The 16,622-nt window shown below is 32.9% G+C and overlaps 1 protein-coding gene across 2 annotated transcripts in view; it reads right to left on the minus strand.

Annotated features, from left to right (window-relative positions):
• The window catches only part of LOC115888660 (scavenger receptor class B member 1-like), a 31,603-nt gene that overhangs the window by 2,196 nt on the left and 12,785 nt on the right, over positions 1-16,622 (minus strand). Inside the window, exons 3-6 of one of the 2 annotated variants that reach the window (XM_030908439.1) lie at positions 14,940-15,199; positions 9,607-9,895; positions 2,366-2,475; positions 574-821 (exon numbers count right to left, since the gene is read on the minus strand). In XM_030908439.1, coding sequence (XP_030764299.1) covers positions 574-821; positions 2,366-2,475; positions 9,607-9,895; positions 14,940-15,199 — 907 coding nt within the window. Of the gene's footprint in view, positions 1-573; positions 822-2,365; positions 2,476-4,435; positions 4,684-6,889; positions 7,000-9,606; positions 9,896-14,939; positions 15,200-16,622 lie in introns of both variants that reach the window. The other variant, XM_030908440.1, reaches the window with a different exon arrangement.

Raw genomic sequence — 16,622 nt, forward strand, 5'->3', positions numbered from 1 at the left:
CTACTGTTCAGTCTCTTTTGAAGTTTGAAAATACGATCAAATTTTGTCGCGCAGCAAGTACCCCAGAATGGAAGGGCATAACAAAGATGCGATTCAAAAGAAGCATAATAGACTATTCTAGAGGTTGATAAGTTAAGTTCCTTAAAAACCGATCTGAGCGCAAAACAGGCAGCGCTTAGTTTCTTTGATAAAGCTTCGATGTGCAAGTATCATTTTAACGAGTTGTCTACAACAAGTCCTAAGAATTTCACGAACGTCCACGACGTCAAGAGTGGTGTTATTAAGTACAAAAGGTTGTATAGTACTTTTATATGACAAAACTTTAGTTTTTGATAGGTTGAGGCAAAGATAATTCTAACTATAATATTCTTTGATTGAGGCATAGAAGATTGGAGATTAGAATCGCACCAAAATTTAATGGTGCGTAAGTCACTGGATATAGTATTATATAGCGCCGTAACATCTGGACCGCTCCGAGTGAAACTAGTATCGTTCGCGAAGAGGCAGATTTTACCGCTAATGTCTAGATTTGCAATGTCGTTGATAAACACCAGAAACAAATTATGCCCTTACCGTTTCCATCCACACCGTGGGTATCATCAACCTGTCTGGATAAGCGCTAAGTTGACCAATGCCGAAGCTTTTCTGCAACTCTATGTTGACCTGGAACTTAATCTTGCCTCCAACTAAAACTCCAAGGCTCGGATGAATGTTAGCGTATGTGTCGTTCATCAAAAAGTCATCTTTTAGACCGCTTATATTGGCTCTTAATTCTGGATCACCATTATAAAAGTGAGGCCAGGAATAATACAATGGAGCATCTGAACGAAATACAAATTAATAATTATTTTGGATCAAAAATTAACATGACATTGCCAAAATACTAGGAACAGTGGTATACCGGCTGCCTCTCAAAAGTGGCTCACTCTTATAACTTTTTTACTTTTTCAGATAAAAAAAAACGAGATTTGGTATGTAAGTATATGACATAAATTAGGATTGATTGACGTATTCAGTTGTTTTTGGTCACTTTCTGTTTTACCGGAAATGACTACAACTTTTGAATTTTAAATGGCGCCCTCGGTATTTTTTCACTTTATTTGAAAGAAAATGTCACTCTATTGAATGAAAATGTCACTCTTTCGCATATGGTTTATTTGACATTATAACTTGCGGTTCGTAACGAAAATTTGACTCGAAATACAACATTTTGTGTGTGGTATCAAATTATTCGTAAAAAATGATTTTCCAAATATGCTAATGAGCCACCTTCGTTCCATTTGAAAAAATTGAGATATGATTAAAAATACGATTTGAGCATTTTCTACCTGGCTAGGACAAGACACTATAAACATTAGACGATCAAATCTATTTTTCCAAGGCTTTTTTATTAAGAATTAGTGTTTTTAACATAGCCAATAGATTAGCACTCTAGATTGAATTTTAAAATATAATTTTTTATTATGCGAGAATGTCAAAAGTTGACACATTATATGTCATTCTATTCAGAATTTAATTTTCTATCGAATAAAGTAAAAAAATACCGAGGTTGCCATTTAAAAATCAAAAGTTGTAGTCATTTCCGGTGAAACAGGAAGTGACCAAAAACAATTGAATACGTAAATCAATCCTAATTTATGTCATATACCAACATACCAATTCTCGTTTTTTATCTGAAAAAATAAAAAGCCATAGGGGTGAGCCACTTTTGAGACGCACCCGGTATTGATAAATAAGGTCTAAATAATTATAGAAAAAATAATTTTCTATGAAATCTTGAAGAGATAGGTGAAAATTGTATAATAAAATTTGATAGACAATTAAATTGTGCATCGGATTCATCTAAAATATACAGGGTATTCCATTTAAATTAAACAAGTTATTGCCGTTTAAATCTAGTAAGTATTAAAAATAAATTTCTAGACACTCTGTATAAGGTGGTATTATTTTTTTATTGCGACACAAAATTTAGTAAAAAGAAAAACTTCAGTACAATATTTGGTTTTAAAAACTTGAATACGCATAGAGAAATGAAGCATTAAAATTATTGTTACTGCATTTTCACAGAATCGTAAATATTTCAAAAATGGTAAGATTAAAATGCGGTAAACCTTAATCAAATTTACCTTTATTTTAATCGCAGAAACTAAAAATGTTATAATATACAGGATGTTCCATTTAAAAATAAACTTTGATATTTTTTCTTTATTTGGGACACTCTGTACCTTTTGAAAATAATTTTAAATTGTAGCTTTAGTAGTCTTTCAACGATCCCATCACGCACAGTTTCCAAATATCTAAACATTTAGCTACAATATTCCGTGTTGAAAATGAAGTGAATATTCCTGTAAATATGTTTACTTACCAAATGCACAGGGTGTTGCATTAAACATTCCCTTGGGAGGACATTGACCATCGCCACTAGTACAGTAACACTTATCTTCGTTATCAAAGGTATCCAAGGGTAGTTTGTATCTGTAATAAAACATTACACCATTATTTAAATTCTCGTAGGGGTAATACCGTATGATCGAAAAAAAACGGCGTCATAGATGGCTAGGAAGTGACAATCGATGACAAGTCAGTCTCTATATGTCAAACAGCCTGTGGAAAAAATGGGGCGGGTATTTTGGATAAAAAACACTTTCCTGTAATCTTAGGTGTATTCCTAACGTTTCATTTTTTGAATTATCCCATTATCTTTATTCATTTATGAGCTACACATTTTTAAATAGTGTACTGATATTTTTACAATCTTAAATTTCTTGAAAATGGAGCTCTCAATGCTCACCGTTATATTGAGGATGTCCACCAAGAAGTTGTCGTTTTTACTTGCTACTTTCATTGGAAGTCAGATTACACTGGTGTATGATCGATAATGCCATATAATGCCAGGTCCCACGTTGCGCGGGGTAACGAGTTAGGAGTACGAGTAGTTAACGAGTACCTGGATGAGGTTAGATTACGAAGACTGGAACTTAAAAAAGCTGTTCGTCGTCGTCCTATTCCAACACAAAGTTTACAAGAGCTATAGCTAGCATTAACGGAGCTAGCTTTACCTCTTGTAAAGGGTATTTATCAAGCTATAGATTATAGATCAAGAAAGAATAACTACCCTTATTCATTCGATACGACGAAAACCTCGAGCTGTTATTGCTGCGAGAAGTGATGGACATACACGCTATTAAAATTATTATAAAATTGTTGTTTTTGTCAATAAAACAATCTCTAAAATCAATATTTTACTTAAAAATGTGTAGCTCATAAAAGACTAGAAATAGTGTGATAATTCAAAGAATGAAATCTTAGGAATAGATCTAAGATTACAGGAAAGTGTTGTTTATCCAAAATGCCCGTCTCCTTTTTTCCACAGGGGGTTTTGAATTTATTGCAGAAAACAACGTTTTGATTTACCCCGGTATAAACCCACTTAACCGAAGAATATAAACCATTAAAAGAATAAAAAATAATGCTAATAAATTTATCTTCACACTGATACCATAATCATAAAAATCGGAGTACAAAGTAAAAAGTTATGAACTTAGACAAATTTTAGTGTTTTATTTTGTTTTTTCTTGTTGGAGCGGGAAAGAATGAAGGCAACTTGATATTCAAAGGCAGATGATTGCACATTTTTTTGGAATTGTACGGTATTGAGCCTTTAACTAGTTCTGAGCTCGGGGTTGGCAGATAAAGATCGTGCTCCGCATTCCTAAGTGGATAGTTGTGAGATGGCCTTTCGGGAATAGCAGATATGTGCTTACGGATTAAGCAAACGGATTCAAAAATGAATAAAGAAGGAAGAGTCAGTATTTTGAAATTTTTAAAGAAATTCTGGCAGTGACTTCTACTGTTCAGTCTTCTACTGTTCAGTCTCTTTTGAAGTTTGAAAATACGATCAAATTTTGTCGCGCAGCAAGTACCCCAGAATGGAAGGGCATAACAAAAATGCGATTCAAAAGGAGCATAATAGACTATTCTAGAGGTTGATAAGTTAAGTTCCTTAAAAACCGATCTGAGCGCAAAACAGGCAGCGCTTAGTTTCTTTGATAAAGCTTCGATGTGCAAGTTCCATTTTAACGAGTTGTCTACAACAAGTCCTAAGAATTTCACGAACATCCACGACGTCAAGAGTGGTGTTATTAAGTACAAAAGGTTGTATAGTACTTTTATATGACAAAACTTTAGTTTTTGATAGGTTGAGGCAAAGATAATTCTAACTATAATATTCTTTGATTGAGGCATAGAAGATTGGAGATTAGAATCGCACCAAAATTTAATGGTGCGTAAATCACTGGATATAGTATTATATAGCGCCGTAACATCTTGGCCGCTCCAAGTGAAACTAGTATCGTCCGCGAAGAGGCAGATTTTACCGCTAATGTCTAGATTTGCAATGTCATTGATTAACACCAGAAACAAATTATGCCCTTACCGTTTCCATCCACACCGTGGGTATCATCAACCTATCTGGATAAGCGCTAAGTTGACCAATGCCGAAGCTTTTCTGCAACTCTATGTTGACCTGGAACTTAATCTTGCCTCCAACTAAGACTCCAAGGCTCGGATGAATGTTAGCGTATGTGTCGTTCATCAAAAAGTCATCTTTTAGACCGCTTATATTGGCTCTTAATTCTGGATCACCATTATAAAAGTGAGGCCAGGAATAATACAATGGAGCATCTGAAAGAAATAAGAATTAATAATTAATTTTTGGTTCAAAAATTAACATAACATTACAATATGCCAGTATACCGGATGCGTCTCAAAAGTTATAAGATAAAGTTTTCAGATAAAAAACGAGATTTGGTATGTTAGTATATGACATAAATTAAGATTGATTGACGTATTCAACTGTTTTTGATCACTTCCTGTTTCACCAAAAATGACTACAACTTTTGATTTTTAAATGATATCCTCGGTATTTTTTTACTTTATTTGATAGAAAATGACACTCTGAATAGAATGACACATCATATGTCAACTTTTGACATTTTCGCATATGGTTTATTTAAAATTATAACTTGCGGTTCGTAACGAAAATTTGACTCGAAATACCAAGTATGTGGTATCAAATTATTCGTAAAAAAGATGGTTTAATGTGCATTCAGGAAGTTCAGAGCACATTTTGAGAGTAAGCCCATCAGTCCCAGATGAGGATTTGTTTTTAATACTATTAATTGTACTACGGAGCTCATCTAATGCTACGGGCGTGAAGAAGAAACTGTGTAAATTCTCATGTGCTTTAGGGAGATATGAAAGTAAATCATGGGAAGGAGTTATGGTGTTCAATAAATTTTTAGCCAAATTAACAAAGTAAGTGTTTAAATCTTCAGGTGAATTAAAGACTGTGCCAGACGAAGAAGTCTTATTCCTTAAGTCATTTACAATAGCCCAAGTCTCCTTAGCGACATTACCGGCTTTGGCTAGCCTCGCATTATAATAAATGTCCTTGGCAGCTTTTATAGTCTTACGATAAAACCTTTCTATAAAGTTTCACGTAATTATGAAAGAAGACGCTGTCCGTGAATTTCTTAAGGTGAGATAATGAGCGCATGTTCTTTGCAGTTATACGCAAGCCTGTAGTAGACCAGGGTATACCTTGTTTACTTTCGATAGGCCTAAGAGGAAACGCCTTGTACGCCAGATTAGACAAGGTATCCATAAATCTAGAAAATTCGGAATCGACGTCAGCCAAGAGGATAACCCACTCAGTTGTTAGACATAGGTGGTGAAAATTTAGAAAATTTTCATCCGAAAAAATACGGCCCAATTTGCGCGAGGTATTTTTGCATTTGGATTTTGGCAAAAACTTTGTCAATACTGCCTCATGATTAGAGAAACCTGAGTGAAGGACTCTACAGTCAACGACAAGACACTAAAAACATTAGACGATTAAATATATTTTTCCAAGTCTCCTTTAATAAGAATTAGTGTTTTTAACATAGCCATGACACTCTAGATTGAATTTTAAAATACAATTTTTTATTAAGCGAGAATGTCAATAGTTGACATATGATATGTCATTCTATTCAGAATTCAATTTTCTATCGAATAAAGTAAAAAAATACCGAGGTTGCCATTTAATAATCAAAAGTTGTAGTCATTTCCGGTGAAACACGAAGTGATCAAAAACAAATGAATACCGTAAATCAATCCTAATTTATGTCATATACTAACATACCAATTCTCGTTTCTTTATCTGAAAAAATAAAAAAGTTATAGTGGTAGGAGCCACTTTTGGGACGCACCCATAAATAAGGTCTAAATAATTATAAAAAATATATTTTCTATGAAAACTTGAAGAGATAGGTAAAAATGGTATAATACAATTTGATAGACAATTAAATTGTGCATCGGATTCATCTAAAATATACAGGGTGTTCCATTTAAATTAAACAAGTTATTGCCGTTTAAATCTAGTAAGTATTAAAAATAAATTTCTAGACACTCTGTATAAGGTGGTATTATTTTTGTTATTGCGACACAAAATTTAGTAAAAAGAAAAACTTCAGTATAATATTTCGTTTTAAAAACTTGAATAGGCATAGAGAAATGAAGCAATAAAATTATTGTTACTGCATTTTCACAAAATCGTAAATATTTCAAAAATGGTAAGATTAAAATGCGGTAAACCTTAATCAAATTTAGCTTTATTTTAATCGCAGAAAATAAAATGTTATAATATACAGGATGTTCCATTTAAAAATAAACTTTGATATTTTTTCTTTATTTGGGACACTCTGTACATTTTGAAAATAATTTTAAATTGTAGCTTTAGTAGTCTTTCAACGATCCCATCACGCACAGTTTCCAAATATCTAAACATTTAGCTACAATATTCCGTGTCGAAAATGAAGTGAATATTCCTGTAAATATGTTTACTTACCAAATGCACAGGGTGTTGCATTGAACATTCCCTTGGGAGGACATTGACCATTGCCACTAGTACAGTAACATTTATCTTCGTTATCAAAGGTATCCAAGGGTAGTTTGTATCTGTAATAAAACATTACACCATTATTTAAATTCTCGTAGGGGTAATACCGTATGATCGAAAAAAAACGGCGTCATAGATGGCTAGGAAGTGACAATCGATGACAAGTCAGTCTCTATATGTCATTTCTAGTTTTAAGTCAATCTTTAGACATAGAACTTTTCAAAAACTAACACTAATTATAGAAAGAAAAGGATAGAAAAATTTAGAATTTAAAGCTTGACCTCGCCAAAATTATCATTGAATGATATTCCCCAGCCGTCTTTGACGCCGTTTTTTTTTCTTGTTATATATGATATTAAATTAATAAGAGTCCATTTCACTAGACCGAAAAAGTAGCAAAATAACCGTTCGGCATTTTTACGTTTTGTGTAAAACTGGCTAGGTATTTTTACACAAATGAAGAAGGAAATTAAAGATAAAGGATTATACTATATCCTTATTGTAGCATATTTTTAGACAACTTCTTTATTTTTAAAATTTTGACGGTTAAACATCAATAAAATATTCCTTATGTTTGGACTAAATTTTCTCAAAAATAAAGACATAATTTAAAATTCCGTTACGATATGGAAATAGATTGAAGTTTTGTGATTACAGTGATATATAATTTATATGGTTTTGTAACAAATTGCTCGCTATTTTATGGCAAATGCTTAAGCTCTGCAAACCTTAATCAAACCTTAATCAAAGTACGTATGTTTGCAATTTTGGGTGTGTCTTAACATGACAGGATCGGGCTAAACCTTAGGCAAATTTCTGAAATAATAGGTTTGTTTCAACCCGCCGCAGAACAGTCATAACAGTAACCAAGACAGAAGCATCAGCCGGACGCCGGACCAGAATCAGCTGTTAAAAATCGATAATCCCTGCCAATATGCTTTAATGCGCAAGTCAACCCAAACAGTTCTCAATTTGGACCCTGTACCGAAATTACCGTTCTGAAATCGTAACTAAACGATCCCAACAGGTGGATGACACTTCTTATGGGAGAACTGGCAATGGTTGAAAACTTGACTACAAGCGATTTTCTAGGAATCTTCCTTACCGATAAATTATTGACAAGAGTGACAGATAATACCTTGACGATCTTTCAGTATTCCGGTTCATCTCTTTTTCTTTCTAAAGTGCGCGTTGAAAGGAGACAAAAACAATTTTTGGTGACCCATAATTTGTTATTCGAACACCACTTTTCTCCTTGTCGGGTCGTTGACGTTGACTTGTCGCCATATTATTTCTTTTGTTTACACGCTGCATTTTGCTTTGCAAATTTAATACATAAATTATTTAGGCAAATATATAGGTTTTTAATAAAACTCCTCGGACTAACGTGTAGGTAAGTGTTGATAATTTTTTTTTCATCTTAACATGCTCATTGTCGTTCTCCTGATTTTAGGTGACAGAAAAGGATCATCAAATCAAATTGAATTTTATATTTTCCTTCCTATTTATCCTTCCTAAATATCAACGAGATGAGCCATCGGAAGAAAGGGACCATAGTACAAAACAGAAAGGTGATCTTTTTTCTTTCCACTTCGGATATTGAAATTATTATATACTGTAGTCGTGTTCGGCATTATGCTCTGAGAAATATAGATAAACAAAGAACAACAGATATAAAGCATCCCAGAGGAAAAGAGAGGCAATACCTGTATGTACTCTCTCTGATATTTGTGAAAGTTACAGCAAAGTATTGTTGTAAATGTCATCTTTTTGATCGACCTGAAAACTTCGAGCAAAAAGATGACACTTTCAACAATACCCTGACAGATATCAGAGACGATACATGTTTTTCCTCTCTTTTCGCCTGGAATACTTTTAATTTATTATTCTTTGTTTATCTAGATTTCTCAGAGCACTATGAATGAACTCAGCTTGTATGTTTGAAATAATCGTCCAGTTGGCTTAAAAATGATGATCGAAGACATTTCCCATATAATTTTACTTTGAAAATTATGATATATCTTTTATTTCTAAGCCATCTATGACGCCCTTTTTCTCAGTTTTGTTATAATTAATTTTGTCTCTTGATCTACTTGTAACATTATTCTTTTAATTTTATGAATTTATTGTGGTGAAATTAATTTCTGTTGTATATTTGATATTGATATTAAACATATTTATAAAAAATGGTGTATTGTTTGTGTTTTTGTGTATGTCATAATTAAAAATAAATGAAGAAATAAAATTTTTTATTTTTTGAAACTTCCCGCCATGAGTGACAATTTAGTCCGTAGTTCCTACAAGCGAAATTGGGGACGCTAGTAGCGGTAGACTTGTCAACAGTGTCAAATTTAAACGTCAATTTCACTTTCCAATATTTAGCAAGGCGCTCGCACTTCTTCTTGTGTATGTGTTTTGTGGATCCCAAGGTAGGTTGGTACGCAAATAGGATCGTCCGATAACCGTCAAATCTTGGTTGGAACACATTTGAATTACTGCGCACGAGCATAATCGTTCTGTCACGGTTCTGCGGCGGGTTAGAACAAACCTATATTTCCTTCGGCCACACACCCGCTTTACCCGACCCCTGAGACCGACCCGAACAGTACAGTTTAATAGACTTTAAAGTGTTCTTTTCGAAATTGTAAAACTTATAAAGGACTCACCTGTGAACCGGGATGCTATCCAAAATACTACTGGTTTTCTCAAACTTCAACGACAATTTCCTGCACATGTGTGGCATATAAAAGGTCAGGTCCCTCTTCTCCCTCAGAGCAGTTAAAGGGTAAATAATACCGTCGGATGCTTGAACGCTGTTGCAGGAATCAGATCCCCACAGATCGATTTGGGTTTGTCCGTTGAACTTTTCAACTTGACCTCGCCTGCTGATGTCGTGCAGGCCCGTGTTGACCGTTATGACGTCAGGCTGAAGACCTGCCTTCCAAACAAGCAATCCTGGAAAGATAGAATAAGTAGTTTTATCAAATAAAACATATCCTAATAGGATAATTCGATAAATTTTATGATTTTTTTTTGAAACTTAATAGTCTGTGGCTTGATGCATTCTCCGCCGGTGCTGCCACCATCGGAGAATATCGTAAACAATCGTCATATTCAAATAATAATATATGTATACCCAAGTAGCATTTTCACGACTTGCGACCACATGTTTACTAAACACAACGTAGGATTAGTTACAAAAAATAGTTAGCTCCCTACCTTGGGTATTAAAATAAATTTAAACGTTTTTATAACGTTGTGCCGACGTTGGACTAGTACTACAGCAAAGTAGAAGCTTCTGCGACGTCGAATAAACGTTGTCTTGTAACCTTTTTTGCTTAAGTGATCTAGACCACCTACAACAACTTTCAAACCTGGGTCAAAGAAAAACATGTTGAGAACTTCAGAGAAAAGGTATAGCTAGCTTATTTCCTGAAGTTATCCACCACCTTAAAGCCGTCAACACGGTAGTGTAAATTTTCGATGCTCTCTCTCTCTCTCTCTCTCTCTCTCTCTCTCTCTGCACCATGAGAGAATAGAGTTGTCTTAATCGGGGCGGGAAAGTGAAATAGAAAAAGCGGTTCCACCGTTTCCACGGAAATCTGAAATAAAATAGTTCCAGCCCTAGCCACTAGGTGGTAGTGCAATTAATTTTTAGGTTAAGAAGTTGCTACTAGTTATTGGCAGATGGCGTTAAATCAGAATTTTTTTGTAGTTTCCATAGTTTCCAACGGCCATTGTCATATTATTGTCAAATTCTCAAAAAATATTGTCGTTGTCATACGCCAATCATAATATTATCAAATAAATGATTATCAAAACGTTTTTCAAACTATAATTTGTTATATGTGTTGTGTATGTGTTTTAATTAGACAATTCCTTTTGTTTGTGGTCCTAAAAATGTAATGTAAGTCTTTTATTTTTGCCATCATTTAAGTACCTATTTATATTTACTCCATTTACAAAACTTTGGGCGTATTACGTTGGTCTTGTTTTATTATAATAAATGTTGTTTAAATATTTGACTTATAAATAAAAACTTTAAATAATAAATAATATTTCACATGTTTGGCTTTAATTTTATTTAATAATTGTATAAATTATACTGTTAAATCTTATTTTTTACACATAACAACGATACTTGTTATTAGTATTGTTGAATTTGTGTAAAAAATAAGATTTAATAATCAAATTTAATTATTTTAGGGTAAAATTCAATAAATACGCTCATTTAAAAAGCCCACGCTTCGATCCATTTAAAACAAGCCCTACTCAACAGATGGCGCCACTTCTGTAGGACCATTTTTCAGTATGGCAGAGTCCATTCTTTTTCTAGCTAGGTATACATCATTGCCTGGAAACTTATATGGTGAAATTGTGATAAAATAATTTAGTACTCACTAAAAACACGGTATGTCGTTAGTGGTAGGAAAAATAATTTTTAGAGGTTAATAGTTTATTTGGTTGCCTGTGATATGCATATACAGGGTGTTTCCTAATTAATCTAAAAAATAAAAAATCGTTAGAAAACGGCTTAAGGCGGACTCTTAATAAGTATATTTATTTTTTTCTCGGCAACTGTAGATCAGAAAAGAAGTACTTTAGACCCAATGGTTATATAAAAATTGTTTTAAGAACACATGAGAAATCACACCACAATTTTTTAGACTAATTAGTAAACACCCTGTATATTGTCAACTTGACAATGATTGTTAATAAATCAAAAAATACCTTTTCTGTGAAAAAAGCCCGATTTTCGCAGGAAAAATTTTGGTTTTTATTGAATTTGGGCCTGCGTCTGCAAATACCGGTATGTTTTTTAATATTCTATCTATCTAAATTTTAAATATCATAGTCAGAAATAGTTTTATTATTCTGTAAAAATAGTGTACTAAATAATAATGTACTAATAATAGTGTACAGTTAAAAAACTGTAAAAATAGTATACTTATAAGTTTTATCAAATATTGTGATTTACTTTCTACCTTGTAGTCAAAATTAATATTTAATAAACTGTAAAATATATATATTCTTATGTTTTATTAAAGTAACTGATATACTAATATATCAGTGTAACTTTAAAACTAAATCCTTTGAAATCAAATATAAACATAAAAAATATTTACAGCAGAAAGGCGAAGGCGCTGGGTTAAACGTAGTCTCTACTAAGAACAAAGAATGGTACCTTTAAGATTTATAATAAATAAATATTAGCATTGTTTCTAACGTTTCATTTTTTACTTTAAGGCAGTAGTGCCTAAACAAGTGTCACTGAAGTGTCAAGTGTCTGTGAATGTTATTGCACCCAACAACCACATGACCATAGATAAATGCAACAAGTTTAGATTGGAAAGCCCGTAAAAATTTTAGGTCGCGAAATTATTTTGGGTCGCGACCGTTATACGCGATCTGGCGCTGCTATAGCGGTTGCTAAGAACAACGGCAAACAAAAACAGAAATAATTTTCTCTTGTCAAAGTCAGAATCTTCAAAAATCATAATAATCTTTCAAAATCCAAACCGCTCTCATTAAAGAAATTCCGAAAAGTGTTTATATAGCGTCCATTTTCAAAGTAATAATTGCTATCTTGTGAGTTTAATTCAAGTTTTATTTACTCCAACCGGTGACAATTGTGAAAAAGTGGCATTAAAAACCAAAGAATATACCTAGCTAGAAAAAGAATGGACTCTGCCTTACTGAAAAATGGTCCTACAGAAGTGGCGCCATCTATTGAATAGGGCTTGTTTTAAATGGATCGAAGCGCGGGCTTTTTAAATGAGCGTATTTATTGAATTTTACTCTAAAATATATATATAATTAAATTTGATTATTAAATCTTATTTTTTACACAAATTCAACTATACTATTATAATAACAAGTATCGTTGTGATACTTGTAACAGTGTAATTTATCCAACTATTAAATAAAATTAAAGCCAAACATGTGTAAATATTATTTATTATTTCAAGTTTTTATTTATAAGTCAAATATTTAAACATCGTTTATTATAATAAAACAAGACCAACGTAATACGCCCAAAGTTTTGTAAATGGAGTAAATATAAATAGGTACTTAAATGATGGCAAAAATAAAAGACTTACATTATATTTTTAGGGCCACAAACAAAAGGAATTGTCTAATAAAAACCTTTGAATAAGAAGACTAAGGAAGGAGCATATCAAAAATCTTAGGTACACCGCGATGGGCCTCAAATATGGCCGACTTAAATTCCGGTTTATCAGTGTCGTTCTAATTTTATTTAAAAAATGTAAAACTATGATGTCGGGTAGACGTGGGGTAGACTCAATAATTTGTTGTTTTATTTTACGTTGTGAATAAATGTTGGTAGTTATTAAAATTGTTATAAAAATATATAATTCTAATAAAAATAGATAAGTTATAATAAGTATTTATTACCACAAACATCCGATACGCTACTGAAGCAGGTAAGTCAAATTAACGTAACTAAATTCTTTGACGAGTAATAAATAAAAGCTAAAATGCAAGAAAAATATATAATTTAGTTAATTTAAGTGAATTTCATAAATGATCGGTTTACTACACGTATGTATATTATATAGTCACTTACTAGCGAAAACTTGTTCCATTATTTCACTCGATTTTTGCCGAGATCTACCGCACGCTACACAACCAACTATTTTAGAGTCTTTTTCGATAAATCGCGATAGTGTCACTATTAATTTAAGTGCTGCCACAATTTCCATCTAGATTTACTATCTTTATACAACTATCAGTAGTAGAATAAATAATAAATAACATAAAATAAGCTCCGTAAAGACTGACAAATCCACAAAATTTCAAATCAAATTCAAATGTGTCAAATGAATCGTCAAACAGAACTGTCAAGGATCCCCACCCTAGAGTGCTTTTATGATGCTTTTTCCGCCCACCATGCATGAATACATGGATAGCATATTATGCTCCTTCCTTAGTCTTCTTATTCAAAGATAAAAACACAAATAACAAATTATAGTTTGAAAAACGTTTTGATAATCATTTTTGATATTATGATTGGCGCTATGACAACGACAATATTTTTTGAGTATTTGACAATAGTATGACAATGGCCGTTGGAAACTACGGAAACTACAAAAAAAAATCTGATTGAACGCCATCTGGCAATAACTAGTAGCAATTTCTTAACCTAAAAAATAATTGCACCACCACCTAGCACCTGAGGCTGGAACTATTTTATTTGAAATTTCCGTGGAAATGGTGGAACCGCTTTTGCTATTTCCCTTTCCGACCCCTGTTAAAAACTTAAAAAGCTGTGCTGTGAACTGTGAACTGCAAAAACCATCGTGGATCGTGGCATAACGTCGGTTTCCAATGTTTCATAGGTATTTCATACATGCGTCCTTATATAAAATAAAGTTTCTTGTATGCAACACACTGTATTTTATTTATAAAATTAAACGAAAATAATAATAAATTTGAATAAACAATATTTGGGCGATATAATTCCGGAAAAAGCCGAACCGCTCCGAAATTTTCAAAAGTTTTGGGTCGCGACCGTTGCAAGGATAGCGCCAAATAGTGTTTACATTGTCCTTATGGGCACTTTCCAATCTAAACTTGTTTCATTTATCTATGCACATGACTACGCGCTCCTTTACGTGTTAACCTTTTTTTCGACAAATTTATTAACATTTGAAATTGTCACAACACAAAGCGACGCCCAGTTCGGGTTCTTTTTCACTTAATTTTTACTACCCGAAACAGCGTTACATCACACAAATCTCATACCTGAGTGTTTTATATTTTCTATATCTGCACTATTAAAAACTAAAATACTTAAATATTATGACAAAGCCACGATTTTAATATTATTTCAATGCGATCAACATCGAAACTGCGTGACATACAGAGCGAAAACTTCTAATTTCTGCCGCACCGCACGCTGCGGTTGGAATTTTTAAAATCAACTGAAATGCACCAAGCACCAAGCCTTTAGGATCTAAGGTTCAATTAGACTTACCGAAATGCTCAAACACTCTCATGTCGTGGAATTTCAGGTAACTTTTGGCCCAATCATAGAAGTTGTCTTCGTAGCCATTCACAAACTGGTCGACAGTCAAAGGAATGAACGCACCGACAGATAGTGTAGAGAGAAAACCTGAGAAACTGACTCTCAGGAAAAAGTTGTAGTGTTTCGCTATGGACACTCCCGCCAGTACTGGAATGTTCGGTACCATTACAAGGTCGTGTTTGGTTCCGTTGGATAGCTCTGGACTGAAACTGTAAAAATATATAGATTTTAAAATTTATTTTAATATTATTATATTATATTCAAATTTATAATGACTTGCATCTAAGAAACGTACACGTGGAGTAGTCAGATTTACCTTTATAAGTTTATAAAATATTGTTTTTTCCATAGGAATTGTTAAAATTGCCTTATATCTATCAAAAATCTATACTAATATATAAAATCCTTAAGTGACTGAAATACTGATTAATCACGATCCTGCTCAAACCACTCAACGTAAGAAGCTCAATTTTGGCATACAGGTTGATTCTAGGGTGTAGAGGTTCGATAAGAAGGGAGTTTTCGAAATTCCAGTTCCAAGAGGGTGAAACCACCCCTCAAATACTGCAATATTTTTTATTTAAAAAAAGGTCAAGTTTCCGAAAAAACGCTTAAACACGTATATTTTATTTTGTTTTTTTACATATTTTAAGACTTTTTAAAAATGTATACAGGGTGTTTCGAAAAATCTGGTCATCGACTAATCACTATCCTGCTTAAAGCGCTTGACGTAAAAAGCTGATGTTTGGAAAACAGATTGACTTTAGGGTGTAGAGGTTCATTAAGAAGGGATTTTTCCAAACTGGAATTCTAAGGGGGTGAAACTATCCCTCAAATATTAAAATAATTTTTATTTAAAAACCGGTGAGTTTTTCGGAAAAACTCTTAAACACGTATATTTTATTTTGTTATTTTACATATTTTAAGATTTTTTACAAATTTATACAGGGTGTTTCATAAAATATGACCATTGAGTAATCACTATTCTGCTTAAACTGCTTTACGTTGAAAGCTGATTTTTGGCAAACGGATTGACTGTGGGGTGTAGAGGTTTGATAAGGAGAGGTTTCTCGAATCTCAAATTCCAAGAGGGTGAAAACGCCTCTCAAATATTACAATATTTGTTACGTAAAAAACGGTTAGTATTTCGGGAAAACGCTTGGACAAGCATAATTTATTTGGTTTTTTTACATATTTTAAAATTTTTTAAAAAATCATACAGGGTGTTAAAAAAAGTTGGGTAATTTTTTAACCACGATTCTGCTTAAACTGCTTGACGTAAAAAGCTTATTTTTGGATTTTTCGAAAGTCAAATTCCAACGAGATGAAACTACCCCTCAAATATTACCAAGTTATAAAATAATATCGCCATATTGCTTTTTTCTCATGCTGACATAAATGTGAGAAAATTTTATCCAGTTTGTATGTTAATGGAAATTCTTGCTTTGCTTTATCATCACCATTACAAATGATTAATTCGACGCGAACGAAGTCGCTGGTACACACTAGTAATTTTTATAAAAATCGAAGAAGACACTATTAATAGACAATGTGAAGTCAACAAATCCCTTAACGACGAAGAAGATGTATCGATGAACTAATTTATATCTAAAATTTCAAATATTTTCTGAG

Source organism: Sitophilus oryzae, unplaced genomic scaffold, assembly GCF_002938485.1.
Source record: "Sitophilus oryzae breed Bouriz unplaced genomic scaffold, Soryzae_2.0 scaffold_806_pilon_pilon, whole genome shotgun sequence".
NCBI classification, from domain to species: Eukaryota; Metazoa; Arthropoda; class Insecta; order Coleoptera; family Curculionidae; genus Sitophilus; species Sitophilus oryzae.